Genomic DNA, 26,745 nt, shown 5'->3' with positions numbered 1-26,745 from the left:
CCAATCAACCCTTAAACCAGTCTGAAACCAACCCCTTCCCTAGGCCCCAATCAAACCTTAAACCAGTCTGAAACCAACCCCTTCCTTAGGCCCCAATCAACCCTTAAACCAGTCTGAAACCAACCACTTCCCTAGGTCCCAATCAACCCTTAAACCAGTCTGAAACCAACCCCTTCCTTAGGCCCCAACCAACCCTTAATAAACCAGTCTGAAACCAACCACTTCCCTAGACCCCAATCAACCCTTAAACCAGTCTGAAACCAACCACTTCACTAGGCCCCAATCAACCCACTTCTGGTTAACCCCTTCCTTGCCTTCACTGCCCAATACCAAATCCACCTTTCTTTCCAACTCAGTCCCTAAGAATCCACTAGCTAGCCTCTTCCCCAGTCCCAAAACAACCCTTAAACCCTACCCCCAAATATACTTCTTTATGGCCCCTCTTAAAATAACTCAAGTTTATAGGTCAACTGTTGTGTCTATGCTAAACTCTCGTCTTCTCCAGGCGGCGGTACATCATTATCGGGTGAGAAGCTTCAGGACTGTATCAGCCGGGCCACGACGAGACATCGAGAGATCTGCAAACTCATCGACAAATTCCTACAGAGCGTCAAGACAGCGGAATAAACACACTTTTTTTTTCTTTAAAAGATGTATTTTCCTGTCAATATATACATAGTTTCTTCTTTATTACACAATAAAACTGCTGACAAAGACCATTTCATTTCTGTCCCAGAAATGTCACATGATTTCTAATATGAATATACTCTTCTTAATCCCGCCCCCTTCCACCCCCACAAGGAAATGCCTTATTATTAAAAAAAAATTGCACTCCGCATTGCATGCTGGGAAAATGAGTCATCTTGTTAGATCATCCGTGTCTGAAAATACCACCGTAATTCCCTACATAGTGCCCTTGTCAAAAGTAAGGGGATAGGATGGCATTTCAGATACACACAGAACCAGTAGCTGTTGTCCATCCAGGAGCTCTGTTTCAATCCACGGCCCCGTAGACGACACCGTGACGTCATATGAGGAAGTAACAGGACAGCAGGCTGGTAGGAAGAACCATCTTCTAAATCATTTAAATAATAGGTTGTCAGGAAGTGGTTGGCACGCCAACCAAACAGTTATTATTACATCATCTCCCAGCTACAAAATGGACGAAAGGAAAAGTATTTTTTGCCTATAGTCTCCTAAATGAGACTGGGGTAGGAGTACACTATAGAGACGTATAGGGGTTGGGTGAAGTTCTCTCAATCATGATTTGGGGAGGGGCTGTGGCATGCTCCTCTTTGGTTGGCTGGGGGGGGGCCATCATGATTTGGGGAGGGGCTGTGGTGTGCTCCTCTTGGCTGGGGAGAGGCTGCGGCGTGCTCCTCTTGGCTGGGGGGGGCCATCATGATTTGGGGAGGGGCTGTGGTGTGCTCCTCTTGGTTGGGGGGGGGGGGGGGGGCGTCATCATGATTTGGGGAGGTGCTCTTCTTGGTCTTACTTCTTGGTTGGCTGGCGGTATGTAGCCGTGGCGACGCCCCCTGAGGGCCCGTCCCCCCCATAGCCATTTGCTGCTGCTGCATTTGGTGGTGCAAGAATTGCAACTGAGGGAGGGAGAGAAAGGGGGGGGGAGGGAGAGGGAGGAAATAAGTTATTGTCATTTAACATGCCAAGGCAGCAACCAGCTGGCCAAAACAGGTTACTGTCATTTCCTGCCATCCTGTAATTTAAAGATTTTCTAAAATTGTAGAGAATCATTGCACTATTTAAACTGCTGTGAAGACGGAAAAATTCAACTTAAACACGGGAAGCATAGAAATAACCCACAACGAACATATCTACTGCTTCTTAGACCTGCGTTCAATGAGAAGGACAGATCTATAACTCATATTTCTATGTGAATTAGATCAGGTCACCCAAAAAGTGACATATTGCAGCTTTAACATTTCAAGGCAACGGAACATGACTTTATGACGGGTTGGTTGTCTAGCAACAAAACTGACGGGTTGGTTGTCTAGCAACAAAACTGACGGGTTGGTTGTCTAGCAACAAAACTGACGTGTTGGTTGTCTAGCAACAAAACTGACGGGTTGGTTGTCTAGCAACAAGATACGTACACAACTATGGGGCAAAACAGACGGGGTTACCTGACTGTGTGGTAGGCTGTCTGTGTGGTAGGCTGTCTGTGTGGTAGGCTGTCTGTGTTACCTGACTGTGTGGTAGGCTGTCTGTGTTACCTGACTGTGTGTAGGCAGTCTGTGTTACCTGACTGTGTGTAGGCAGTCTGTGTTACCTGACTGTGTGTAGGCAGTCTGTGTTACCTGACTGTGTGTAGGCAGTCTGTGTTACCTGACTGTGTGTAGGCAGTCTGTGTTACCTGACTGTGTGGTAGGCGGTCTGTGTTACCTGGTGTGGTAGGCATCAGTCCTCCCAGACCACTCAGGTTGAGACCAGGACCCAACATCTGACTGGAAGTCATCAGAGTCTGGGGACTGCTGCACAGACACAGAGAGAGAGAGAGAGAGAGAGAGACTCAGTGAGCATAGCCTTGCTATTGAGAAAGGCCGCCGTAGGCAGACATGGCTCTCAAGAGAAGACAGGCTATGTGCTCACTGCCCACAAAATGAGGTGGAAACTGAGCTGCACTTCCTAACCTCCTGCCAAATTGTTTTATTGTATCACCCTGCAGACCTAGCAGGAAGAGAGCGAGAGGGGGGAGACATGGAGTTGACTGAGCTATAATGACAGACAAGGCTTAGAGACAAGACTGAAAGACTGACTGAGGTATAACTCAGACAAGACAGACTGAGGTATAACCCAGACAAGACAGACTGAGGTATAACCCAGACAAGACAGACTGAGGTATAACCCAGAAAAGACAGAGACAGACTGAGGTATAACCCAGACAAGACAGACTGAGGTATAACCCAGACAAGACAGAGACAGACTGAGGTATAACCCAGACAAGACAGAGACAGACTGAGGTATAACCCAGACAAGACAGAGACAGACTGAGGTATAACCCAGACAAGACAGACTGAGGTATAACCCAGACAAGACAGACTGAGGTATAACCCAGACAAGACAGACTGAGGTATAACCCAGACAAGACAGAGACAGACTGAGGTATAACCCAGACAAGACAGACTGAGGTATAACCCAGACAAGACAGACTGAGGTATAACTCAGACAAGACAGACTGAGGTATAACCCAGACAAGACTTATTTAGTCTAGCGTCTCCAGTCAGAAGCTGTACTAGACAGATCCTAGCGCCTACAGAACCCTTACCACCAGAGGTTAATGGGTATCTTGTAGGAGAAAGGTGTATGGTGGAGGAACGTATTGAGCGAAGGAGAGACAATCAGACGTTGGCACTGACGGAGAGATGTGGATTAGTGAGGAATGCGGGGGGGGGGTCGAGGTCGAGGTCACGTTAAAGGGGAAGGAACAGTTTATTGCCCATATCACTTAACTTCCTGCCTAGTAATAAAGATGTAATGTTTAGAGAGAAGGAGGATACTCCATCCAAACTGGAGTGTATATATATATATATATATATATATATATATATTACCCCTGGTGGAAATATATGCATTTGTCTTAATCAGCTGTATCGGCCCACTGGGTGAATAAACTTGGTTTAACCTTTACTAATCGTCCGTAAGTTTTACGAGGTTCCTGTAGAACCAGACAAATAGAGTAGGTAGAATCAAATCAAATGTATTTATAAAGCCCTTCTTACATCAGCTGATATCTCAACGTGTTTGTACAGAAACTCAGCCTAAAACCCCAAACAGCAAACAATGCAGGTGTAGAAGCACAGAGCAGAGTGGTTTTCAAAACCCTATCCTCAGGGATCCCCAGACATTACACCATTTTATTGCATCCCAGAACTAGCTTGCCGGATTGACCTAGTCAAGGCTCAGGGATCCCCAGACATTACACCATTTTATCCCTGAACTAGCTTGCCGGATTGACCTAGTCAAGGCTCAGGGATCCCCAGACATTACACCATTTTATCCCTGAACTAGCTTGCCGGATTGACCTAGTCAAGGCTCAGGGATCCCCAGACATTACACCATTTTATCCCTGAACTAGCTTGCCGGATTGACCTAGTCAAGGCTCAGGGATCCCCAGACATTACACCATTTTATCCCTGAACTAGCTTGCCGGATTGACCTAGTCAAGGCTCAGGGATCCCCAGACATTACACCATTTTATCCCTGAACTAGCTTGCCGGATTGACCTAGTCAAGGCTCAGGGATCCCCAGACATTACACCATTTTATCCCTGAACTAGCTTGCCGGATTGACCTAGTCAAGGCTCAGGGATCCCCAGACATTACACCATTTTATCCCTGAACTAGCTTGCCGGATTGACCTAGTCAAGGCTCAGGGATCCCCAGACATTACACCATTTTATCCCTGAACTAGCTTGCCGGATTGACCTAGTCAAGGCTCAGGGATCCCCAGACATTACACCATTTTATCCCTGAACTAGCTTGCCGGATTGACCTAGTCAAGGCTCAGGGATCCCCAGACATTACACCATTTTATCCCTGAACTAGCTTGCCGGATTGACCTAGTCAAGGCTCAGGGATCCCCAGACATTACACCATTTTATCCCTGAACTAGCTTGCCGGATTGACCTAGTCAAGGCTCAGGGATCCCCAGACATTACACCATTTTATCCCTGAACTAGCTTGCCGGATTGACCTAGTCAAGGCTCAGGGATCCCCAGACATTACACCATTTTATCCCTGAACTAGCTTGCCGGATTGACCTAGTCAAGGCTCAGGGATCCCCAGACATTACACCATTTTATCCCTGAACTAGCTTGCCGGATTGACCTAGTCAAGGCTCAGGGATCCCCAGACATTACACCATTTTATCCCTGAACTAGCTTGCCGGATTGACCTAGTCAAGGCTCAGGGATCCCCAGACATTACACCATTTTATCCCTGAACTAGCTTGCCGGATTGACCTAGTCAAGGCTCAGGGATCCCCAGACATTACACCATTTTATCCCTGAACTAGCTTGCCGGATTGACCTAGTCAAGGCTCAGGGATCCCCAGACATTACACCATTTTATCCCTGAACTAGCTTGCCGGATTGACCTAGTCAAGGCTCAGGGATCCCCAGATATTACACCATTTTATCCCTGAACTAGCTTGCCGGATTGACCTAGTCAAGGCTCAGGGATCCCCAGACATTACACCATTTTATCCCTGAACTAGCTTGCCGGATTGACCTAGTCAAGGCTCAGGGATCCCCAGACATTACACCATTTTATCCCTGAACTAGCTTGCCGGATTGACCTAGTCAAGGCTCAGGGATCCCCAGACATTACACCATTTTATCCCTGAACTAGCTTGCCAGATTGACCTAGTCAAGGCTCAGGGATCCCCAGACATTACACCATTTTATCCCTGAACTAGCTTGCCGGATTGACCTAGTCAAGGCTCAGGGATCCCCAGACATTACACAATTTTATCCCTGAACTAGCTTGCCGGATTGACCTAGTCAAGGCTCAGGGATCCCCAGACATTACACCATTTTATCCCTGAACTAGCTTGCCAGATTGACCTAGTCAAGGCTCAGGGATCCCCAGACATTACACCATTTTATCCCTGAACTAGCTTGCTGGATTGACCTAGTCAAGGCTCAGGGATCCCCAGACATTACACCATTTTATCCCTGAACTAGCTTGCCGGATTGACCTAGTCAAGGCTCAGGGATCCCCAGACATTACACCATTTTATCCCTGAACTAGCTTGCCGGATTGACCTAGTCAAGGCTCAGGGATCCCCAGACATTACACCATTTTATCCCTGAACTAGCTTGCCAGATTGACCTAGTCGAGGGTTTCATGACCATTAGCATCAGGTTTCGGTCCTGTCTTTGTAATAGAATCAAACTAAAAAGGTCCTTGGAGGAGAGGTTTTAAAACAACTAGGTTTTGATTTTAATCTCTTTTAGTCCTCATTTGAACTAATCTTCCAAGAGTCCTTAAACATTAAAATACAATTTATAATACGAACATATTTTACACACATATATATATTATATATAAAACACACTGTTACAAACAGACATAACACACTAACATATAACATATTGACCCGATAAATACTTTGTCTAAAAATAGATATTGATTCTTCATCTGCCATAGTCTAGCACAACTTTCCTATGTGTTATATTTAAAATGATTTAAAAGTATTGTTTTAAATGTAATTTATTGATTATTTATTGGTTTCTGGTTTGCTCAGTTACATTATTCAATTTCTTTATGGCTCTAAATCAAAATAAAAATGTATGCCTATTTCTCTTTTCTGTCTGGATAACACTCTATTCATATCTATTAATATTATTATTATCTATTAAGAGTATTAGATCCTTACCAGACAGATCCCACCACGTTGAGGAAGTTGAGTCCAGCAGGGTTAGCCATGACCTGAGAGGAGCTGGTTCCTGTTGTGATGGAGGTTATCATGGTGGGTAGAGGGATGGTCATTACGGGTAGGGCCTGGGACAGGGACAGCTGCTGCTGGGGGGTCAGGAGGGCCTGGGGGTCCGGAGGGGTGGGGGTGACGGAGGGAGGGAGGGAAAGGAGGGAGTCGGGGGGGTGAGGGGTGGAACAAGGGGTGTTGGTGGGGGTGGACGGCTTCGGGGTCCCCGATCCTGAGAGAGGAGAGAGAGAGAGGTGGTCAGGGAGAGAAAAGTGGGGTAGAGAAGAGGGGGTCATGGAGAAGAAGGGGTAGAGAAGAGGGGGTAGAGAAGAGGTGGTCAGGGGGAAGAGGGGGAGAGAAGAGGGGGTCACGGGGAAGAGGGGGAGAGAAGAGGGGGTCAGGGTGAAGAAGGGGAGAGAATAGGGGGGAGAGAAGAGGGGGTGAGGGGGGAGAGAATAGGGGGGAGAGTGGAGGGGGTCAGGGGGAAGAGGGGGAGAGAATAGGGGGGAGAGTGGAGAGGGTCAGGGGGAAGAGGGGGGAGAAGAGGGGGAGAGAAGAGGGGGTCAGGGGGAAGAGGGTGGAGAGAATAGGGGGGAGAGTGGAGGGGGTCAGGGGGAAGATGGGGGAGAAGAGGGGGTCAGGGGGAAGAGGGGGGAGAGTGGAGGGGGTCAGGGGGAAGAGAGGGTCACGGAGAAGAGGGGGAAGAGAAGAAGGGGTCCGGGCCAAGAGGGGGTTCATGGTAATTACACAAACAGGTATATACTGTTACAACTTGGTTACATAGTAAGCATTTGTAACATGTTACCAAAACCATGTATTACATCAAGTTATTAGATAACATTAATCCTCCTACACATTTACTGGACTGGTTGAACAGTACAAAAGAGAACCTCTTCTGGGGGATCTAGTCTCAGACCAGTATGTAGTAGGGGGATCTAGTCTCAGACCAATATGTTGTAGGGGGATCTAGTTTCAGACCAGTATGTTGTAGGGGGATCTAGTTTCAGACCAGTATGTTGTAGGGGGATCTAGTTTCAGACCAGTATGTTGTAGGGGGATCTAGTTCCAGACCAGTATGTTGTAGGGGGATCTAGTCTCAGACCAGTATGTTGTAGGGGGATCTAGTTTCAGACCAGTATGTTGTAGGGGGATCTAGTTTCAGACCAATATGTAGTAGGGGGATCTAGTTTCAGACCAGTATGTTGTAGGGGGATCTAGTTTCAGACCAGTATGTTGTAGGAGGATCTAGTTTCAGACCAGCATGTAGGGGGATCTAGTTTCAGACCAGCATGTAGGGGGATCTAGTTTCAGTCCAGTATGTAGGGGATCTAGTTTCAGTCCCATATGTAGGGGATCTAGTTTCAGTCCCATATGTAGGGGATCGAGTTTCAGTCCCATATGTAGGGGATCTAGTTTCAATCCCATATGTAGGGGATCTAGTTTCAATCCCATATGTAGGGGATCTAGTTTCATTTTCTATGAACTGCCTTCTCATAGTTATTTCCCCTCTTGTCCAGGTGGGAGAGGCACTGTGATGTGCAAATGAGATTGGATCTGTTGGGGATCTGTTGAATCTGTTGGGGATCTGTTGGATCTGTTGGGGCGGTATGCGAATCGGAGTGGGTCTACGGTGTCTCTATTGATGCTGTTGATGTGAATGTCACGACCAGCCTTTCAAAGCACTTCATAATTACATCTGTGAGTGCATTTAGGCAGGTAACCTAAGGAGCTCTTGGGAACAGGGACGATGGTGATCAGTTTGAAACATGCTGGGATTACAGACTGACACCCTCCAGCTGGTCTGCGCACGATTTGAGAACGAGCCCCGATGTTCCGTTTGGATACACTCTTGTAGTCACTGTGGGGACGACATCATCGATGCACTGATTGGTGAAGCCCGTGACTGATGTGGTGGGTTGAATCACGGAACATATCCCAGTTCTGTACTAGCAAAACAGTCGCGTAGCCTCGCGTCTGCTTCGTCTGACCACTTCCCTATTGAACGCATCACTGGTACTTCCTGTTTGAGCTTTTGTTTTGGAAGCAGGACAATGGGAGTCATGGTCAGAATTGCCAGAAGAAGGACGAGGGAGGGCCTTGTGTGCGTTTCTGTGGGAAGAATAGAAGTGGTCTAGCGCCCCCATAGTGGTGCAGGAGACGTATTTGGTAGAAGTGAGGAAGGACGGTTTTAAGCCTACCCGCATTAAAGTCCCCGCCCACCAGAAACGCTGCCTCTGGGTCAAAGGTTTCTTGTTTGTTTTATGGGCCCATACAGTTGATTGAGTTGCCAGAGTGGTGTTGGCTTGTGGAGGAATGTAGATAAGCCGTGATAATTACTGATGACAACTCTCTTGGTAGATTAAAGGGTCTGCAGTTTACCATGAGGTATTCTATATATCATGTGAGCAAAAGCTCAAGATTTCCTTCACACTAGAAGCAGCTGTTATTTATGATAAAACACCTCCCCTTGTATTCCTTCGAAGTCGGCCGTCCTGCTGCCACTGCATGGAGAATCTACAGAGTACTACGTGCACAGTGTCATCATCCAGACACATAATATTGAAGCTGTTCAAGCCTCTCTGATAGGAGTCCCTCCCGGGTGGTGCAGTGCTAGCTAGCTGTGCCACCAGAGATTCTGGGTTCGAGCCCAGGCTCTGTCGCGAACGGGAGGTCCATGGGGAGAAGCACAATTGGCCCAGCGTCATCCGGGTTAGGGGAGGGTTTGGCCGGCAAGGATATTCTTGTCTCATTGCGCACTAGCGACTCCTGTGGCAGGCCGGGCACAGTGCACGCTGACCAGGTCGCCAGGTGTACGGTGTTTCCTCCGACACATTGGTGCGGCTGGCTTCCGGGTTGGATGTGCGTTGTGTCAAGAAGCAGTTGTGTTTCGGAGGACGCGTGGCTCTCGACCTTCGCCTCTCCCGAGTCCGTGCGGGAGTTGCAGCGATGAGACAAGACTGTAACTACCAACTGGGTACCACAAAATTGGGGAGAAAAAAGGGGTAAATTTATTTTTTAAAAATAAAACTTTATTTTTATTTTTTTTACGTCTGGTAGGAGACTCTCGAATGAAGCTCATCCATCTTATTCTCCAGTGACTGGACATTTGAAAATGGAGGGGAACATCATTCGGGTTTCTTTCTTAACCTCAATTTCACCAGGACTTCACCTCGTCTCCCGCGTATATGGCTGCAGCATTTTGACAGCACATGGATCAAAGGAATGGGGTCGGGTATGAACAGTGGAACAGCTGAGCCGGAGATTAAGTCATATTTGAAGTCTAAATGGAGGTTAGTAACTGTCGATCCGTCTCTGATTGGGTTGGAACTCGTAAGCCGTCTCTGATTGGGTTGGAACTCGTAAGCCTTCTCTGATTGGGTTGGAACTCGTAAGCCTTCTCTGATTGGGTTGGAACTCGTAAGCCGTCTCTGATTGGGTTGGAACTCGTAAGCCTTCTCTGATTGGGTTGGAACTCGTAAGCCGTCTCTGATTGGGTTGGAACTCGTAAGTCTTCTCTGATTGGGTTGGAACTCGTAAGCCTTCTCTGATTGGAACTCGTAAGCCTTCTGTGATTGGGTTGGAACTCGTAAGCCTTCTCTGATTGGGTTGGAACTCGTAAGCCTTTTCTGATTGGGTTGGAACTCGTAAGCTTTCTCTGATTGGGTTGGAACTCGTAAGCTATCGCTGTTGGCACCATCTTTCACACATGATTGACTGTTTGATAGACTGACTGACCTTTTGATAGACTGACTGACTATTTGACAGACTGGTCAGGTACTCACTCTGTGTCGACGCCATGGGAGATAGGGCTGCCGGGGACAACAGCCCCACCTGTCCCAACTGCCCCCCCAGCTGTAACCCCTGCCCCAGCTCCACAGAGTGCTTCCTACTCAGAGACTGGGGCTTGGCTGAGCCGGGGCCTGTTCCTGGGGGGGGCGTAAGACACTTAAGGAGACCACTGGTAGCCTGCGCTGAACTATACAGGTTACCTGGAGAGAGGAGAGGAGAGGAGGAAGAGAGGGAGCAGGGAGAGAGAGAGATGGGAGAAAGTAGAAGCACCAATCAGATGTCAAGTAGAGAAGAACAACTTTCTGGTATGAGATGCAGCCGCAGACCTCCAGGCTGGTTAGAGAGGGGGGTAACCTGAGGAGCTGCTGCCCGACCCGGAGGGTAGTTTGATGGGGGGAGGCCGGTGCTTCACCCCCTTCCCCAACACACCTGACGACTGAACCAAGGCTGATAGACCATCCACCTGGGGACACACAACGGGCATTAAGTGAATCAACAACAAGCTCGGTCTCTCTGCCAGGCTGAGAGTTGGTTCTACAGTGTGTTGTGGTGTGTCTCTCTGCCAGGCTGAGAGTTGGTTCTACAGTGTGTTGTGGTGTGTCTCTCTGCCAGGCTGAGAGTTGGTTCTACAGTGTGTTGTGGTGTGTCTCTCTGCCAGGCTGAGAGTTGGTTCTACAGTGTGTTGTGGTGTGTCTCTCTGCCAGGCTGAGAGTTGGTTCTACAGTGTGTTGTGGTGTGTACCTCTGTCAGGCTGAGAGTTGGTTCTACAGTGTGTTGTGGTGTGTACCTCTGTCTCGCTACTGGCTGAGAGTTGGTTCTGTCCCATGATGCCGGAGTTCCGAGACATTTTCACCTGGCACTTCACGTCCTGCTCATACACACCTTTATACTGGGATAGAAACCTGGAAAACACACACACACACACACCAGTCAACGCCCTACAACACAGTCAACGCCCTACAACACAGTCAACGCCCTACAACACAGTCAACACAGTCAACGCCCTACAACACAGTCAACACAGTCAACGTCCTACAACACAGTCAACACAGTCAACGCCCTACAACACAGTCAACACTCTACAACACAGTCAACGCCCTACAACACAGTCAACACTCTACAACACAGTCAACGCCCTACAACACAGTCAACGCCCTACAACACAGTCAACGCCCTACAACACAGTCAACACAGTCAACGTCCTACAACACAGTCAACACAGTCAACGCCCTACAACACAGTCAACGCCCTACAACACAGTCAACGCCCTACAACACAGTCAACACAGTCAACACCCTACAACACAGTCAACACAGTCAACGTCCTACAACACAGTCAACACAGTCAACGCCCTACAACACAGTCAACGCTCTACAACACAGTCAATGCCCTACAACAGTCAACGCCCTACAACACAGTCAACGCCCTACAACACAGTCAACGCCCTACAACACAGTCAACACAGTCAACACAGTCAACGTCCTACAACACAGTCAACACAGTCAACGCCCTACAACACAGTCAACGCTCTACAACACAGTCAACGCCCTACAACACAGTCAACGCCCTACAACACAGTCAACGCCCTACAACACAGTAAACACAGTCAACGCCCTACAACAGTCAACGCCCTACAACACAGTCAACACAGTCAACGCCCTACAACACAGTCAACGCTCTACAACACAGTCAACGCCCTACAACACAGTCAACGCCCTACAACACAGTCAACACAGTCAACGCCCTACAACACAGTCAATGCCCTACAACACAGTCAACACAGTCAACACAGTCAACACAGTCAACGTCAAACAACACAGTCAACACAGTCAACGCCCTACAACACAGTCAACGCCCTACAACACAGTCAACGCCCTACAACACAGTCAACGCCCTACAACACAGTCAACGCCCTACAACACAGTCAACACAGTCAACGCCCTACAACACAGTCAACGCCCTACAACACAGTCAACACAGTCAACGCCCTACAACACAGTCAACACAGTCAACGTCCTACAACACAGTCAACGCCCTACAACACAGTCAACGCTCTACAACACAGTCAACGCTCTACAACACAGTCAACGCCCTACAACACAGTCAACGCCCTACAACACAGTCAACGCCCTACAACACAGTCAACGCCCTACAACACAGTCAACACAGTCAACGCCCTACAACACAGTCAACGCGCTACAACACAGTCAACACAGTCAACGTCCTACAACACAGTCAACGCCCTACAACACAGTCAACACAGTCAACGCCCTACAACACAGTCAACACAGTCAACGCCCTACAACACAGTCAACACAGTCAACGCCCTACAACACAGTCAACACAGTCAACGCCCTACAACACAGTCAACGCCCTACAACACAGTCAACACAGTCAACGCCCTACAACACAGTCAACACAGTCAACGCCCTACAACACAGTCAACGCCCTACAACACAGTCAACACAGTCAACGCCCTACAACACAGTCAACACAGTCAACGCCCTACAACACAGTCAACACAGTCAACGCCCTACAACACAGTCAACGCCCTACAACACAGTCAACACAGTCAACGCCCTACAACACAATCAACAGTCAACGCCCTACAACACCGTCAACACAGTCAACGCCCTACAACACAGTCAACACAGTCAACGCCCTACAACACAGTCAACACAGTCAACGCCCTACAACACAGTCAACACAGTCAACGCCCTACAACACAGTCAACACAGTCAACGCCCTACAACACAGTCAACGCCCTACAACACAGTCAACACAGTCAACGCCCTACAACAGTCAACACAGTCAACGCCCTACAACACAGTCAACACAGTCAACGCCCTACAACACAGTCAACGCCCTACAACACAGTCAACACAGTCAACGCCCTACAACACAGTCAACGCCCTACAACACAGTCAACACAGTCAACGCCCTACAACACAGTCAACGCCCTACAACACAGTCAACGCCCTACAACAGAGTCAACGCCCTACAACACAGTCAACGCCCTACAACACAGTCAACGCCCTACAACACAGTCAACGCCCTACAACACAGTCAACGCCCTACAACACAGTCAACACAGTCAACGCCCTACAACACAGTCAACACAGTCAACGCCCTACAACACAGTCAACGCCCTACAACAGAGTCAACGCCCTACAACACAGTCAACGCCCTACAACACAGTCAACGCCCTACAACACAGTCAACGCCCTACAACACAGTCAACGCCCTACAACAGAGAACAAATGTTTTCAGAAAGAACAAAGAGACAAGTCACTTACCGATCAGCATCTCTCTTTGAGCCTATTAGGAACCTGGTGGGAAGAAAGACACTGTCAAAGCCAGTCAAAATATGATGTTCCTCTGCGGGTTTGCACCCTCCCCCACTCCTTACGCTGGATGTACGAGGTGAAGGTCGCTGCTGTCTTCCTCAGCGCAGTAGATCTTTCCGTAGACCAGAGGGTCGCCCACCGACTGGAAGATGGACACCTTGGTCCTCTGGCCCCCGACCTCACACTCAAACGTATAGTCATCTATCACTTCCTGTCCGGGCGGGGGGGGGGGGGGGGGAGTAAGAAGGGAAGATAAAGAGTGTGACACCAGAAAGTGAGAAGTCTTACCTCTGCAGGCCAGACAGTGGGTCAGTAAGAAGGGAAGATAAAGAGTGTGACACCAGGAAGTGAGAAGTCTTACCTCTGCAGGCCAGACAGTGGGTCAGTAAGAGGGGAAGATAAAGAGTGTGACACCAGGAAGTGAGAAGTCTTACCTCTGCAGGCCAGACAGTGGGTCAGTAAGAGGGGAAGATAAAGAGTGTGACACCAGGAAGTGAGAAGTCTTACCTCTGCAGGCCAGACAGTGGGCTGAGATTCCTGCAACTTCACTGACTTCTCTACCACTGCATATTTCTCTACCTGGGAACACAGAGACAGTCTGAGCATGAACACTACTCAATAACTCAGGGCTCAATTCCAATTAAAGTCAGTCAATTCCGGAAGTAAACTGAAATTATATATATAAAAAAATTGGCATCTATTTTCAATGTGCTCAATAAGCTGAAAAAGGAGAAACTATTTTATTTAAAAAAAAAAGGTATTTTTATTTAAATCACTTCCTGAAATGACTGAGCAGTCACTGACCGACAACGGCCGTGGCAGACAGGTGGGCGTGGTCGAGAAAAGACTCACATCAATCTCCTTGGGGACAGTGAGTTGGCAGCTGCTCTGTTTCCACATGTCCACACACTGTAAACGAGAGAAGGGGACAGAACGGTGAGAGGTCCGTCTGAACTCAGTGTGTTGTCGGGATTGGATTTGGAAAAAGGTGTTTGTAAATTGGAGGGTAATTGTGATCTCAACTTTTCCGGCCTTGGAGATCTTCAGGTCTATCGAAGGGGCCGGCTTCCTCTCCTTCCTCCTCTGCAGGTAGTCATAGAGACGCAGCTGGGGGGGCGTGGGCAGGTAGGACAGCTCCTGCTGACGGTTCAGCGCCGCCCGAGAGTGATGCTTAAAACAACTATGGAAAGAGGAGAGACAGGTCAGTGTGTGTGTGTGTGTGTCTGTGTGTGTGTGTCTGTGTGTGTCTGTGTGTGTGTGTGTGCCTCTGTGTGTGTGTCTGTGTGTGTGTGTGTGTGTGTGTCTCTGTGTGTGTGTGTGTGTGTGCCTCTGTGTGTGTGTGTGTGTGTGCCTCTGTGTGTGTGTCTGTGTGTGTGTGCCTCTGTGTGTGTGCCTCTGTGTGTGTGCCTCTGTGTGTGTGCCTCTGTGTGTGTCTCGCAGAACAGCTGGAGATCAGGTATGCAGAATAGCTAGTGCAGGTGTGCGTGTGTTTTCAGGTGACTGTGTGTATGTAGCGTGCCTCTGTCTGTGTGTGTGTGTGTGTCTGTATGTGTGTCTGTGTCTGTGTGTGTGTGTGTGTACCGTTTCATAGAGTGAGTGTTCATCTTCTGCTTGTTATAGAGCAGGTGGTTGGCTGTACAGGTGACAGAGATAGATGGATCCAGACACAGAGGATCAGCTGTGGCCAGCAGTAACTGGCTCTCCAACTGGAACTTATCGTCCTGGAGAGGAGAGAGGAGGAGGAGGAGAGAGAGGAGAGATGAGAGGAGAAGAGAGGAGATGAGAAGAGGAGAGAGGAGAGATGAGGAGAACAAGAGAGGAGAGGAGGTGGGGGAGAAAGGGAGAGCGGAAGAGAGAGGAAGGGAAAGAGAAGGGGGATAGATGAAGAGGGCGGTGATAAGGGGGGATAGATGAAGAGGGAGGTGATAAGGGGGATAGATGAAGAGGGAGGTGATAAGGGGGGATAGATGAAGAGGGAGGTGATAAGGGGGGATAGATGAAGAGGGCGGTGATAAGGGGGGATAGATGAAGAGGGCGGTGATAAGGGGGATAGATGAAGAGGGAGGTGATAAGGGGGGATAGATGAAGAGGGCGGTGATAAGGGGGGATAGATGAAGAGGGAGGTGATAAGGGAGGATAGATGAAGAGGGAGGTGATAAGGGGGGATAGATGAAGAGAGCGGTGATAAGGGGGGATAGATGAAGAGGGCGGTGATACGGGGGATAGATGAAGAGGGAGGTGATAAGGGGGGGATAGATGAAGAGGGAGGTGATAAGGGGGATAGATGAAGAGGGAGGTGATAAGGGAGGATAGATGAAGAGGGCGGTGATAAGGGAGGAACATGCAAGAAGGGTGGAGGGGGAGAGGAAAGGAGAAGAGAGGAAAAGAAGTGAAGATGAAGGGGGATGATGAGAAAACTAAACTAAATAAACCTGTCAAGTCCCCATCACTGAATCTCAGAACAGTGTTCCTATACCATCTTGTTGGTGTGATCAGGTTCGTATGACCTCGGTAACTCACCTGTGTCCATTTGTGGTGGTCACTGGTCATGGCATGGACGTCACAGATCAGTGTCTGGGGATAGCAGGGTCAAAGGTCAGAATTTAGTATCCAACACGTTCCAAGCTGTACTGATTGAAGGCTATTTTGGAATAAATGTTCACATCATTATTTTATACATTTTTATTGTACTTTTACTCCTTTTTCTCCCCAATTTCGTGGTTTCCAATTGGTAGTTACAGTCTTGTCCCATCGCTGCAACTCCCCTACGGACTGGGGAGAAACGAAGGACGAGAGCCACGCGTCCTAGGAAACACGACCCCGCCAAGCCACACTGCTTCTTGACACACTGCTCGCTTAAACCGGAAGCCAGACGCACCAATGTGTCGGAGGAAACACCATCGAGTCGGCGACCGAAATCAGCTTGCAGGGTCACGGCCCGCCACAAGGAGTCGCTAGAGCGAGATGAGATGAGGAAATTCCGGCCGGCCAAACCCTCCCCCAACCCAGACGACGCTGGGCCAATTGTGCGCCGCCTCGTGGGTCTCCCTGTCACGGCCGGCTGTAACTGGGATCGAACCCGGGTCTGTAGTGACGCCTCAAGCACTTACGATGCAGTGACTCAGAGCGCTGCGCCACTCGGGAGAGCTTCTGCACTTCATTCTGATAGCAAATCATCACTGACATAACGATCAGGTTTCTCCTTCTCCTGCATGGCAGGTTCTACTGACACACAGTACCAGTCAACAGTTTAGACACACCTACTCATTCCAGGGTTTTTCCTTATTTTGACTATTTTCTACATTGTAGAATAATAGTGAAGACATCAAAACTATGAAATAACACATTAGGACTCATGTAGTAACCAAAAAAAAGTGTTAAATAAATCAAAATATATTTTATATTTGAGATTCCTCAAATAGACACCCTTTGCCTTGATGACAGCTTTGCACACTCTTGGTATTCTCTCAACCAGTTTCATGAGGTAACCTGGAATGCATTTGAATTAATAGGTGTGCCTTGTTAAAAGTACATTTTCTAGTACTTGTTCTCCTGGTTCTTACCTGCATGGTGTCTGTTCTACCCATTAATGTCTATGGTTCTAGAGCAATGGTATTCAAAGTGGGGGTATTATGTGTGTGTATGTGTCTATGGGTATCTACTAGCATGCTAACAGATATGTCCATAGATCCACTGTTATTGCGCTAACGCTAGTTAGCATTGGCTCACGAAACTACCTTCATACTGGACAGAGACATTTCCAAAATCATGAAGTATCCCTTTAAGGTTGTGCTCTTTACATTATATTTCTGATAGTTCCTACCTGCATGGTGTCTGCTCTTTACATTATATTTCTGATAGTTCCTACCTGCATGGTGTCTGCTCTTTACATTATATTTCTGATAGTTCCTACCTCTTTACATTATATTTCTGATAGTTCCTACCTCTTTACATTATATTTCTGATAGTTCCTACCTGCATGGTGTCTGCTCTTTACATTATATTTCTGATAGTTCCTACCTGCATGGTGTCTGCTCTTTATGTTATATTTCTGATAGTTCCTACCTCTTTACATTATATTTCTGATAGTTCCTACCTCTTTACATTATATTTCTGATAGTTCCTACCTGCATGGTGTCTGCTCTTTACATTATATTTCTGATAGTTCCTACCTCTTTACGTTATATTTCTGATAGTTCCTACCTGCATGGTGTCTGCTCTTTACATTATATTTCTGATAGTTCCTACCTGCACGGTGTCTGCTCTTTACATTATATTTCTGATAGTTCCTACCTGCATGGTGTCTGCTCTTTACATTATATTTCTGATAGTTCCTACCTGCACGGTGTCTGCTCTTTACATTATATTTCTAATAGTTCCTACCTGCACGGTGTCTGCTCTTTACATTATATTTCTGATAGTTCCTACCTGCACGGTGTCTGCTCTTTACATTATATTTCTGATAGTTCCTACCTGCACGGTGTCTGCTCTTTACATTATATTTCTGATAGTTCCTACCTGCACGGTGTCTGCTCTTTACGTTATATTTCTGATAGTTCCTACCTGCATGGTGTCTGCTCTTTACATTATATTTCTGATAGTTCCTACCTGCATGGTGTCTGCTCTTTACATTATATTTCTGATAGTTCCTACCTCTTTACATTATATTTCTGATAGTTCCTACCTCTTTACATTATATTTCTGATAGTTCCTACCTGCATGGTGTCTGCTCTTTACATTATATTTCTGATAGTTCCTACCTGCACGGTGTCTGCTCTTTACATTATATTTCTGATAGTTCCTACCTGCACGGTGTCTGCTCTTTACGTTATATTTCTGATAGTTCCTACCTGCATGGTGTCTGCTCTTTACATTATATTTCTGATAGTTCCTACCTGCATGGTGTCTGCTCTTTACATTATATTTCTGATAGTTCCTACCTCTTTACATTATATTTCTGATAGTTCCTACCTCTTTACATTATATTTCTGATAGTTCCTACCTGCATGGTGTCTGCTCTTTACATTATATTTCTGATAGTTCCTACCTGCACGGTGTCTGCTCTTTACATTATATTTCTAATAGTTCCTACCTGCATGGTGTCTGCTCTTTACGTTATATTTCTAATAGTTCCTACCTGCATGGTGTCTGCTCTTTACGTTATATTTCTAATAGTTCCTACCTGCATGGTGTCTGCTCTTTACGTTATATTTCTAATAGTTCCTACCTGCATGGTGTCTGCTCTTTACATTATATTTCTGATAGTTCCTACCTCTTTACGTTATATTTCTGATAGTTCCTACCTGCATGGTGTCTGCTCTTTACATTATATTTCTAATAGTTCCTACCTGCATGGTGTCTGCTCTTTACGTTATATTTCTAATAGTTCCTACCTGCATGGTGTCTGCTCTTTACGTTATATTTCTGATAGTTCCTACCTGCATGGTGTCTGCTCTTTACATTATATTTCTGATAGTTCCTACCTCTTTACGTTATATTTCTGATAGTTCCTACCTGCATGGTGTCTGCTCTTTACATTATATTTCTAATAGTTCCTACCTGCATGGTGTCTGCTCTTTACGTTATATTTCTGATAGTTCCTACCTGCATGGTGTCTGCTCTTTACGTTATATTTCTGATAGTTCCTACCTGCATGGTGTCTGCTCTTTACATTATATTTCTGATAGTTCCTACCTCTTTACGTTATATTTCTGATAGTTCCTAACTGCATGGTGTCTGCTCTTTACGTTATATTTCTGATAGTTCCTACCTGCATGGTGTCTGCTCTTTACGTTATATTTCTGATAGTTCCTACCTGCATGGTGTCTGCTCTTTACATTATATTTCTGATAGTTCCTACCTGCACGGTGTCTGCTCTTTACATTATATTTCTGATAGTTCCTACCTGCATGGTGTCTGCTCTTTACATTATATTTCTGATAGTTCCTACCTCTTTACATTATATTTCTGATAGTTCCTACCTCTTTACATTATATTTCTGATAGTTCCTACCTCTTTACATTATATTTCTGATAGTTCCTACCTCTTTACATTATATTTCTGATAGTTCCTACCTGCACGGTGTCTGCTCTTTACGTTATATTTCTAATAGTTCCTACCTGCATGGTGTCTGCTCTTTACGTTATATTTCTAATAGTTCCTACCTGCATGGTGTCTGCTCTTTACGTTATATTTCTAATAGTTCCTACCTGCATGGTGTCTGCTCTTTACATTATATTTCTGATAGTTCCTACCTCTTTACGTTATATTTCTGATAGTTCCTACCTGCATGGTGTCTGCTCTTTACATTATATTTCTAATAGTTCCTACCTGCACGGTGTCTGCTCTTTACATTATATTTCTGATAGTTCCTACCTCTTTACATTATATTTCTGATAGTTCCTACCTGCATGGTGTCTGCTCTTTACATTATATTTCTGATAGTTCCTACCTGCATGGTGTCTGCTCTTTACGTTATATTTCTAATAGTTCCTACCTGCATGGTGTCTGCTCTTTACGTTATATTTCTGATAGTTCCTACCTGCATGGTGTCTGCTCTTTACATTATATTTCTGATAGTTCCTACCTCTTTACGTTATATTTCTGATAGTTCCTACCTGCATGGTGTCTGCTCTTTACGTTATATTTCTAATAGTTCCTACCTGCATGGTGTCTGCTCTTTACGTTATATTTCTAATAGTTCCTACCTGCATGGTGTCTGCTCTTTACATTATATTTCTAATAGTTCCTACCTGCACGGTGTCTGCTCTTTACATTATATTTCTGATAGTTCCTACCTCTTTACATTATATTTCTGATAGTTCCTACCTGCATGGTGTCTGCTCTTTACATTATATTTCTGATAGTTCCTACCTGCATGGTGTCTGCTCTTTACGTTATATTTCTAATAGTTCCTACCTGCATGGTGTCTGCTCTTTACGTTATATTTCTGATAGTTCCTACCTGCATGGTGTCTGCTCTTTACATTATATTTCTGATAGTTCCTACCTCTTTACGTTATATTTCTGATAGTTCCTACCTGCATGGTGTCTGCTCTTTACGTTATATTTCTGATAGTTCCTACCTCTTTACGTTATATTTCTGATAGTTCCTACCTGCATGGTGGGTCGTAGCAGGACGTGTCTGCTCTGGAAGGAGGGCATCTTAGTGTTGCCAGACTGTCTGTAGTCTCGGACCTCAGCTACCACACAGCCACAGTGGAAGATGTTCACCTGGACAAGGAGACAGAGAGGGGACAAGGAGTCAGAGGGGGGGGAGGAGTCAGAGAGGGGTGGGGGGGGAGGAGTCGGGGGGGGGGGGGGGGGCGAGGAGTCAGAGGGGGGGGACAAGGAGTCAGGGGGGGGGGGCGAGGAGTCAGAGGGGGGGGACAAGGAGTCAGAGGGGGGGGGGGACAAGGAGTCAGAGAGACAGGGAGGCAATACAAACACACACAGACACCTAGGACTTCTCTAAGAGATCCACCAGGATAGGAGGAACACACACCTGGGACTTCTCTAAGAGATCCACCAGGATAGGAGGAACACACACCTGGGACTTCTCAGGATAGGAGGAACACACACCTGGGACTACTCAGGATAGGAGGAACACACACCTGGGACTACTCAGGATAGGAGGAACACACACCTGGGACTACTCAGGATAGGAGGAACACACACCTGGGACTACTCAGGATAGGAGGAACACACACCTGGGACTTCTCTAAGAGATCCACCAGGATAGGAGGAAGCTCCTCGGCGTCCAGGTACTCCAACAGCTGTCCTTCCTCATACGGCAGACGGATCGTCTCAGAGTCTAGCAAACAAAAACAAACAAACATAAACATCCTTCCAAAATGAAACATACAGTACCTCAGATATTCAATGATACCTACATACAGTGTGGTGTCGTCAGCATATACTGTGTGTGTGATTTTAAGGGTTCGGTTAGGATCGATTGATCGCGGACTCTCACCAGATCCATTCTTGCCGAGGAGCATGAGGGAGTAACCCTGGTTGCCGGGGTAAAGGTTGACCACCAGACAAGACACTGACTCCTGAGACACCAGCTTCTCCAGCAGGTTGACATTCCTACGCAGCTTCTAACCAGGAAGAACAGAACAACAACCATCAACGATCACTAAATGATAGAGGCGTATCAATTCAAAGATGCATTCAAACTCCTATGCAGCCTCTACACAGGGAAGGACATGAACCAATCAATTCAATGACTCGGACATAATCATTAACAATAAATATTATAGGATTATTGATAACAATCCATTGGCATTACTAAACATCTTCTAACCAGGAAGAACAGGAAAACAATACTCAATCATCATTCACTGATTACAGGAACAGTGAATACTGACACGCAGGATGATTCATTCACAGTCCTCCAGGGCTTCTGAACGGGGAGACAATAGGAAAATACTCTTCAACTAACCGGTACCCCCTGTATATAGCCTCCACATTGACTCTGTACCGTAATACCCTGTATATAGCCTCCACATTGACTCTGTACCGGTACCCCCTGTATATAGCATCCACATTGACTCTGTACCGGTACCCCTGTATATAGCCTCCACATTGACTCTGTACCGGTACCCCTGTATATAGCCTCCACATTGACTCTGTACCGGTACCCCTGTATATAGCCTCCACATTGACTCTGTACCGTAACACCCTGTATATAGCCTCCACATTGACTCTGTACCGTAATACCCTGTATATAGCCTCCACATTGACTCTGTACCGGTACCCCCTGTATATAGCCTCCACATTGACTCTCTACCGGTACCCCCTGTATATAGCCTCCATATTGACTCTGTACCGGTACCCCCTGTATATAGCCTCCACATTGACTCTGTACCGGTACCCCCTGTATATAGTCTCCACATTGACTCTGTACTGGTACCCCTGTATATAGCCTCCACATTGACTCTGTACCGGTAACCCCTGTATATAGCCTCCACATTGACTCTGTACCGGTAACCCCTGTATATAGCCTCCACATTGACTCTGTACCGTAATACCCTGTATATAGCCTCCACATTGACTCTGTACCGGTACCCCTGTATATAGCCTCCACATTGACTCTGTACCGGTACCCCCTGTATATAGTCTCCACATTGACTCTGTACCGTAATACCCTGTATATAGCCTCCACATTGACTCTGTACCGGTACCCCCTGTATATAGTCTCCACACTGACTCTGTACCGTAATACCCTGTATATAGTCTCCACACTGACTCTGTACCGTAATACCCTGTGTATAGCCTCCACATTGACTCTGTACCAGTATACCCTGTATATAGTCTCCACATTGACTCTGTACCGGTACCCCCTGTACATTGACTCTGTACCGGTACCCCCTGTACATTGACTCTGTACCGGTACCCCCTGTACATTGACTCTGTAACGGTACCCCTGTATATAGTCTCCACATTGACACTGTACCGGTACCCCCTGTATATAGCCTCCACATTGACTCTGTACCGTAATACCCTGTATATAGCCTCCACATTGACTCTGTACCGGTACCCCCTGCACACTGACTCTGTACCGTAATACCCTGTATATAGTCTCCACACTGATTCTGTACCGGTACCCCCTGTATATAGCCTCCACATTGACTCTGTACTGGTACCCCCTGCATATAGCCTCCACATTGACTCTGTACCGGTACCCCCTGCATATAGCCTCCACATTGACTCTGTACTGGTACCCCCTGCATATAGCCTCCACATTGACTCTGTACTGGTACCCCCTGTATTTGGCCTCCACATTGACCCTGTACCGGCACAGAATTGACATCAGGGTCAATGGGATCAACGTTCAGTAGGAAACAATAAGAAAACTGAAGTCTCCAATAACAACACAGGTTTTCCCTTTCTGTTATGAAGCTACAAGTCAATGGGTCCAATGTTTAGGTCAAATGCTTTTATTTCTACATGACTGGACTTCGACCTGGTTACCTTGAGCTCTGGTTCTTTGTCACACTCTTCGATGTAGAGCTCGTATAGTTTCTGATATAGACTCTTCCTCCCTCCGGACAACGCTCTCCTCTTTGCTGGCTGTTGACGAGCACTTTCAACAATGTACTGAACGAAGACAAACACAAAAGTCTGATGTATTTGAACTGATACACACACACACACACACACACACACACACACACACACACACACATATATATAAAAATACAAACTTTTACCTCAGCCCGATCCAATGCATATTCCAAAACTTGCTTCTGCAAATAGAACATTTGAAATTCATTACTGTAGTCTTCAGTTGTCTTCTCTGGCCACAGGGCAACACAGATAAATAGTGAGCTTGCTAGCTGTAGCCATGGTTACCTAGCAGACACACTTTACAAAGGAAGCGGAAGAGTCAACACAAGCGAGCAGATATAGCTAGGGTGGGCATGATCACAAGTCGTACATAGATACTGGCTATAGTGTCAATCAATAGGCGCACAGAGATATCATAGATGGGTCGGCAGCGTAGTCTAGTGGTTAGATTGTTGGACTAATAACCAAAAGGTTGCTGGATCGAATCCCTGAGCTGACAAGGTAAAAATCTGTCCTTCTGCCCCCTGAACAAGACAGTTAACCCACTGTTCTCCGGTAGGCCGTGATTGTAAACAACAATTTGTGCTTAACTGACTTGCCGTGTTAAATCAATTTAAAAAATAGATGCATACCATCGTTGTCTGCCACCGGTAGCTGGGTGAGTGACCGCTTGCAGCTGTCCTTAGCCCCACACCGTCACCTCCATAGAGCGACCATTCAAACCCTGCATGCACACACACCGACACCAAACACAGCCCGGGTCAAACTACATGTCAACAACAGCAAAGACACCCATCGTTTGAGCGGGTCGGGTAGAAATACGGTCCAGGTAAGTTCGATAGTGTGGCGATTTCTCAACAAATAGTGTATAATATATCTGTCTGTACAATATAACTCAGTTTCGATCAATACATTTTGAAGAAATCGCGTTATTTTCATGATATTTTCATGATAACTTTATTCTGACAGGCAAGCGAAGCTAGCAGGTTAGCATTGCTAGCATTTCTTCTTCGGAAACTGCAAAAGTTAGCATGCTGGGACAAAAAAACGCATGAACCAGAGTCAAATCTAAAACAGTAGAATGGACCTGCCTTATTGTAGATCTTAACTCCAATGCTTAAAAACAATATATTACTTCAGTGCGTTCATTGAAAAAAGAAAAGAAAACAACAACCTCACAGCAACAGCCATTTTCGTCCAGTGTGACAACAGAAGCTACACTTCCGGTAAGGGTAGTAGACAGGAAATAAAACTCTTCCCAGAGCAGAAAATGCTTTGGAATTACTCTCCTGTCTAACGTTTTCATTCAGCAATATTGATAGAAATTAATATAAATTATATATATTATATATATATATATATATATATTAATTAAAAAACTGTTTTTTAAAACGTACGCAATATTTTTTATTTTAATAAGATATGCACATTGATTTATTATGTTGACATTTGATTTAGCTACTCATTGAGACGGAGAATCTTGTGTGCACACTGCACAGATTATACTGTAAACTGATTAGGCCTATACAGTAATCAATAGTTTAGGACTATATATCAGATCATGTTTGATCTCAGAAATCAGTGAGTTGAGTTTGAAAAGTAACCCAAGAGTAGACACTTATGCACAGGCATATTTGACAACTTGTAGGCCTCGTTAGCATGCGGGGCCTACATTCAGATTGGATTGGTTTCTTTTCAAGCACATATAAAAAGGGAATCTGACACAAACTAAAACTACAGTTGAAGTCTGAAGTTTACATACACCCAGGTTGGAGTCATTAAAACTCGTTTTTCAACCACTCCACACATTTCTTGTTAACAAACTATAGTTTTGGCAAATCGGTTAGGACATCTACTTTGTGCATAACACAAGTACTTTTTCCAACAATTGTTTACTGACAGATTATTTCACTTATAATTAATTCACTGTATCACAATTCCAGTGGGTCAGAAGTTTACATACACTAAGTTGACTGTGCCTTTAAACAGCTTGGAAAATTCCAGGAAATGATGTGGCTTTATAAGCTTCTGATAGGCTAATTGACATAATTTAAGTAAATTGGAGGTGTACCTGTGGATGTATTTGAAGGCCTACCTTCAGACTCAGTGCCTCTTTGCTTGACATCATGGGAAAATCAGAAGAAATCAGCCAAGACATCAGAAAAAAAGCTGCAGACCTCCACAAGTCTGGTTCATCCTTGGGAGCAATTTCCAAACGCCTGAAGTTACCACGTTCATCTGTACAAACAATAGCACGCAAGTATAAACACCATGGGACCACGCAGCCGTCATACTGCTCAGGAAGGAGACACGTTCTGTCTCCTAGAGATGAACGTACTTTGGTGCGAGAAGTGCAAATCAATCCCAGAACAACAGCAAAGAGCAGAGTTTTTTTCTAACTCTGTACACGAGGAATAGCGACTGTTCCTTATTCAACAGATGTAATAATTCCATTATAAAGTCCTACGTAACAACAATGTTGCTATTGTCACTGAGCTACTACACGGAGAACTGAATGTCAAGTGTTACTGCAAAATCTTGTCACTCAATATGAACATATATTTTTGTGAGTCATTTTGAAGCTGTCTACTCTACACAAAAACAAAAACATTCTGTTTAGTTGGCATGACTTATGGGTTGCAGATGTTGGGTCCCTTAGTTGTTTTCTTAGGAAAACTGCTGGGTTAGTGAGAAATGACCCAGCAGGTCAGCGCAGAAGGCTGGAGGCGTGGCTTAGCAGGGGCGTGGCTTACAGATAGTTATTTTTTGGCCAACCGTGAGAGTAAATTTATGTGACCTGTTGTATTGTTAGAAAACAATATTGGTTTCATTTTTTTTCTTCAAATCAGTGTAGAACTCCATTGCCCATAATGCCTTGCTCTAATGAATTTAAAAAGATGATGAAGTTTGCCCCCCAAGAATGTATTTTCTTATGAATGAAGTTGCACAGAAATGTGTGTCTTTTCACACGAATTAAGCCACATAAAAAGGCACAAAATCTGCTGATGTACCTTTTCTTCATATTTGCACAAATTGAGATTGTATTGCTGAGTGAGACTGACTAATAAAACCAATTGGGGCCCTGTTGATATTCG

The 26,745-nt window shown here is 45.9% G+C and overlaps 1 protein-coding gene and 1 pseudogene across 5 annotated transcripts; one reads left to right on the top strand and one right to left on the bottom strand.

Annotated features, from left to right (window-relative positions):
- LOC118936903 overlaps positions 1-658 on the top strand; it is a 66,202-nt pseudogene extending 65,544 nt beyond the window's left edge.
- On the bottom strand, positions 644-24,922 carry LOC110534903 (transcription factor SPT20 homolog). 5 transcript variants are annotated; one of them, XM_036989459.1, is made up of 20 exons: positions 24,742-24,876; positions 24,283-24,374; positions 23,794-23,829; positions 23,555-23,680; positions 21,552-21,678; positions 21,289-21,392; positions 20,696-20,812; positions 16,101-16,154; positions 15,162-15,301; positions 14,604-14,760; positions 14,433-14,489; positions 14,088-14,159; positions 13,643-13,791; positions 13,530-13,562; positions 11,021-11,135; positions 10,588-10,696; positions 10,227-10,433; positions 6,397-6,676; positions 2,401-2,489; positions 644-1,598 (listed from the first exon to the last, which is right to left on the bottom strand). In XM_036989459.1, exons 2-20 carry the CDS (start codon positions 24,283-24,285, stop codon positions 1,492-1,494), a joined length of 2,082 nt encoding a protein of 693 aa, XP_036845354.1. In that variant the 5' UTR covers positions 24,286-24,374; positions 24,742-24,876; the 3' UTR covers positions 644-1,491. The 5 variants fall into 5 exon arrangements, with proteins under 5 accessions (XP_036845354.1, XP_036845351.1, XP_036845353.1 ...); XM_036989456.1 differs by having other exon boundaries at positions 14,433-14,760; positions 24,825-24,922; XM_036989458.1 differs by having other exon boundaries at positions 14,433-14,760; positions 23,555-23,653; positions 24,825-24,922.
- Between the last annotated feature and the right edge of the window lie 1,823 nt (positions 24,923-26,745).

This window comes from Oncorhynchus mykiss, chromosome 10 (genome assembly GCF_013265735.2).
Source record: "Oncorhynchus mykiss isolate Arlee chromosome 10, USDA_OmykA_1.1, whole genome shotgun sequence".
NCBI classification, from domain to species: Eukaryota; Metazoa; Chordata; class Actinopteri; order Salmoniformes; family Salmonidae; genus Oncorhynchus; species Oncorhynchus mykiss.
Note: the sequence above shows the minus strand (reverse complement) of the source record. Positions and strands in the feature narration are given on the sequence as shown.

Bases quoted from the DNA above. Each gene is read 5' to 3' on its own strand.
- LOC110534903 (XM_036989456.1), bottom strand. The intron at 21,679-23,554 runs GTAACCAGGTCG...CTTCCTGGTTAG, and splicing joins ACAAAGAACCAGAGCTCAAG to AAGCTGCGTAGGAATGTCAA. The intron at 2,490-6,396 runs GTAAGGATCTAA...GTGTCTGTGCAG, and splicing joins AACGTGGTGGGATCTGTCTG to CAGTCCCCAGACTCTGATGA.